This window comes from Haliotis cracherodii, unplaced genomic scaffold (genome assembly GCF_022045235.1).
Source record: "Haliotis cracherodii isolate W230 unplaced genomic scaffold, xgHalCrac1.p SCAF_2, whole genome shotgun sequence".
Lineage (NCBI taxonomy): Eukaryota > Metazoa > Mollusca > Gastropoda > Lepetellida > Haliotidae > Haliotis > Haliotis cracherodii.
The window spans coordinates 70,362,014-70,366,477 of NW_027266275.1; the positions used below are offsets into that span (position 1 = coordinate 70,362,014).

Below are 4,464 nucleotides of genomic sequence, written 5' to 3' on the forward strand. Positions count from 1 at the left end.
TGCTGCCAGGAAATCAAAACCACTACCCCACCGCCACCATATGGATGCACTTCCCGAATCGCCTCCCACGACCCTCGACAATGGTTAACCCAAGTACGACAATCATCATGGAATAAGCAGAATCTGATTTCGTCAACGAAAAGCGCTCTCAGCATGCCCTCCAATTTATTTAAATGAAAAGAAGCATTATCGGAATTAATGTAAGCGATATCGTGTGTATAGCTACCAAATACGAAGGAGTATGCGATATAAATGCAGTAACTATCGTCGTAATAGCAGTTTCTCATTAGCACTAACACACAGCCCCTATTGGAACCGACAGTATCAGCATCCGAACACTTTCGGCTTTTAACAAATGCAGCCGAAGTTATTCCGCTGCATATTACCAAGTTTCCCATGGCGGCTGTGCACGACTGCTGTCAAATCAGATAATTTCTTCTTTAATTAATTTTTTCTCCCTTTAAACATTGTTACCTATTATGAATCATCTGAATTATAAAATTAGCGTGGTCAATGGCGTGCAAACAATTACAATCGCAAACATCAAAAGCAATTACCGTTATTTATTATTTGTTCAAGCAAAATATACATGTATCCCTTTCTACAGCTTGTGCAATATTAAACGGCAAAGTAGCGCCACTCTCGTTATACAGGTCAGAAATATGGGGCGCAAAGTATAATTACACCATTGAAAAAGTACATTCTTCTTCCAATACCTCCATATAGACACATTGGGTGAAGCTTATCTGTGTTACTCGTATCACTTGCCGTGATAATTATTGGCCTATTGGGAAAATACATTTTGAGAGAATGCATGAGCATGGTAACACTGCAGATACAAAATAGATTATCAAAATGTAAAACATCGCGAAAAGCAGAACGCATAACACCCACTCCCAGCTACACCAAATTGCATTACATTTTGAAAGAAAAGGTTTCAATATAGACCATAGGAAGTTTCAGCCTGCACTATGGTCAAAATACAGAGGCCAAACCTAGGTAAAAACTTAAAATACGGAATATATACGTTGAGCCCCACTACAATCTACACATGTACCAAATGTTTGAGTCTGGCCACGAATAGCTTTCCTTTCTACTGAACATCGTATTCAACCTCTTAAACAAAGTCAGGTTTTATCATACGTGGGAACGAGAAAGGGAAGTTTCAGTTTTATTGGTCACTGTTTCTGGGGAGATAGTGTTGACAGTACGAGGAAATACAGTTATAGAAAATCGAAGAGCAATGTCAAAGTGCAAAGGTAAATACACACGATAAACTGAGAAATATGTGTGAAGCCACCCTACCAATTACACATGCCATCTGTCATTACATTTACAAAGGAAAAGGCTGAGTAATGTCCATAGGTTTCAGCATTCGGTGTGGTCGAAGTACAAAGGTTAAATTAATGTCAGTACATAAACTATCTAAAAAGGCGGAACACATACACCAAGCCCTACTGGAAACTACAAACATATCAAATGTCATGACATTTTGTATGAATATGACCTAGTAATGGCCATAAAACGTTTTTCAATATGGTTGTATGACTGAATTAATATACTACTCAAAAGAAGTTAAGGAACACACAATTATTACATGTGACTATCGAATTAATCTGTCATGGCATGAGAGATTAGCTGTAGCCATTTGAAAGAATTGGATGTTCCTTAACTTCTTTTGAGTAGTATATTTCAAGCAGCGTTGAACCATATGCAATCAATCATCCACTCCTGAAGTTCGGAACACTTCCGGCAGGCCATGTGTTAGAAACATTTCTAAAGACATCGGTGAATAATTTCCAGGAACTGGCCAAGAAAGAGCGAGAGGATCAAATGACATATATGTATCAGATGGAGGCTGCGGTTGTCCTGTGGGGTTGTAGCCCCCGCATGTCGTGAACCACCACCCTGACTGGTGAATCTCTGCGCAGTTGTCAACGCTGAGGTCGTTGTCAACGTCGTAGGTGGAAAACTTGGTCCCATTAGCCAGCGTCAGCCCATCGCCAAGCACGTTTTTGTCATGTGGGCCTCCAAATTCAAAGGTGAATGCGTAACCTTCGTCTTCACCTTTTACCTGAAGATGACATTAGAACTATCTTGAACGCAAAAGACAAACTCATTGATCCAATTTGCTTTGTACACAAAGAACATGAAATCTTCTGTTTAATCTGGATATAAGATGGTTTTCCTATATTTCATATCTGTACCGGTCATTTTCTACCCGTTACAGCTATGCTGGTATATTACCATGTGCGGTATGTGCGGTTTTAAACAACAAATTACATGTGTGCTTTGGATTGCAAGGACATGACCATCACGGCATGTTACACTAACACTGAACAGCCTAGCACTGTGACTTAATATGACATTGTAACCTGCGCAACGTCTGATATCAAGAAGGACATAACGAACTGAATTCTGATGTCGAGCAATGGTAATAAATGTTGTTGTTTTATAATATTAATAGCGTATATACAGCAAATATAAAACTTCAACGCCAGAAAATAGGATTCCATTGGGCGTGAAAGGGAAAATGTTGGTGAAATGTATTTTCTTTTCTTATTATATCAATGGATCACTGCAATGAGTGATGACACCAGGTCTCCTCTTGTAACAAGCATGAATACCTGAAGTCATATTACAAAGTACTCTATTTACAGTTATAAATTCAAACCGCTTCTTTCTTCACTAGCATTTTGAATTTAAAACCGTTTCATTCTTCTACTAGGGGCAGTTGGTTAGCCTAGTTGTTGAAGTGTTTGCTCGTGACGCCGAAGACCTGGGTTCGATTCTCTACATGGGTACAATGTGTGAAGCACATTTCTGGTAATATTGCTAAATACGGCATAAAATCTCTCTCTCTCTCTCTCTCTCTCTCTCTCTCTCTCTCTCTCTCTCTCTCTCTCTCTCTCTCTCTCTCTCTCTCTCTCTCTCTCTCTCTCTCTCTCTCTTCATAAACTTACCACAAATCCGTAATACTGATACTGCTTGAACGGTTGTCCATTGTACTTGGCTTCAACGATCAGAGCGTGACGCCGGTTGTTGGTGACGTAATGCAGCAACTCGTTGCCGATCCAAAAATTACCTGTATTCAAATCACAGTTCTCATCACATTCACATTCCTATCGCAAATCAACCAACTGATACTGAAGTCTGAAACTACTTTGTTGTAACTGTTATTTAAAAGTTGCATTCCAAATCTAACAAACGATATTCTAGCAGCGCGATCCACTTACAAACACGACAAAGTACGTACGAATGGCCCCTCCATCACTCGTCTTTCTCACATCCCTGTCTCAATACACACTTCATTTACTTCATACTCAATATATTTGGCCAATAATTGATGATGGCAGACGATATGGAATATACTACATATGTCAAAATCTCATTTTATTCAGATTGTATCACAGTATTTTGATGAAACTGAGAATTTAGGTTAGTTGAGACATAGTCTGAGGTTACCAATATATATGACACTGGATCTTCCAATTAAATACAAGAAATAGTGTATCCTATTCCTTCTTTGAACCCTTTCATAAATTCCTATCAATTTCCAAATATCAATTCCAACACCAATCTGACAATCAGAAGGCTGCAGTGTTGGGGAGTCTTCACAATCTCCGAAAAGTTCTGGGTGGGTTCGACTAGGCAGCATTTTCTGAAAGAAGCCACATTCACTGCGCCAGGATCACCTCAACCCTCTTTGCTGCATTTTGTATTTTAAAGTGTACATACTTACGATATAGTTTATACTATAGTTCTTAGAAATAAAAGAAAATGGAATTAGGCCAATTACCAGTTCGGGTGTTTGATGCTTGTTCGAGGTCACCGAATCCGTGTTTATAGTCGTACCAATTTCGGTGGAAGTCTACAAAAGGGACGTAATTTGCCTTCCACATGACGTATGTTCTGCCCAGCCAAAGCATGTAACAGAACGCAAGGAAAGGTGGATGCAGCGATGAAGGCTGAACGTAGAAGACTCCCTTTTCGTTACTGTATTGACCCCCAGAGAATGCCTCACTGCAATCTGAAAAAAACATCTTCTCTTGATAACGAAGGAATAATAATTCATAATAATACGATATATTATAGGAGGTTAGTACGTTATCTGTGTACGGACCGCCTCCGTGGCCCAGTGGAAAGAGCATATGCCCGGAGAGCGGAAGGTAGATGGTTCGATCCCCGGGCGTGTCACACAAACATACGTCAAGACATGGTACCCCTTGTTGCCCTGCCTCAGCGCTCAGCAGTAAAGGGATATAACTAGGATTAAACGGCTCCGGGGCTGTATACTGTGTCTGAGTGGACTATCCATTTTAAACTGCGGCATGGTGTCTCAGTGGTCTAGCACTATATAATAAAATCGGATCAAGTCCGGACTAGTACAAGTAGCCACCTACACACACACACACACACACACACACACACACACACACACACATTTGCGAGTGCTCTTATTGA

At 40.1% G+C, this 4,464-nt stretch overlaps 1 protein-coding gene across 1 annotated transcript; it reads right to left on the reverse strand.

Moving 5' to 3' along the window:
- Positions 1 to 1,717: 1,717 nt before the first annotated feature.
- Positions 1,718 to 3,902, reverse strand: LOC139467763 (ficolin-2-like). The gene is made up of 3 exons (XM_071249270.1): positions 3,800 to 3,902; positions 2,964 to 3,085; positions 1,718 to 2,074 (listed from the first exon to the last, which is right to left on the reverse strand). The coding sequence occupies exons 1-3, from the start codon at positions 3,900 to 3,902 to the stop codon at positions 1,718 to 1,720; spliced, it is 582 nt and encodes a 193-aa protein (XP_071105371.1).
- Between the last annotated feature and the right edge of the window lie 562 nt (positions 3,903 to 4,464).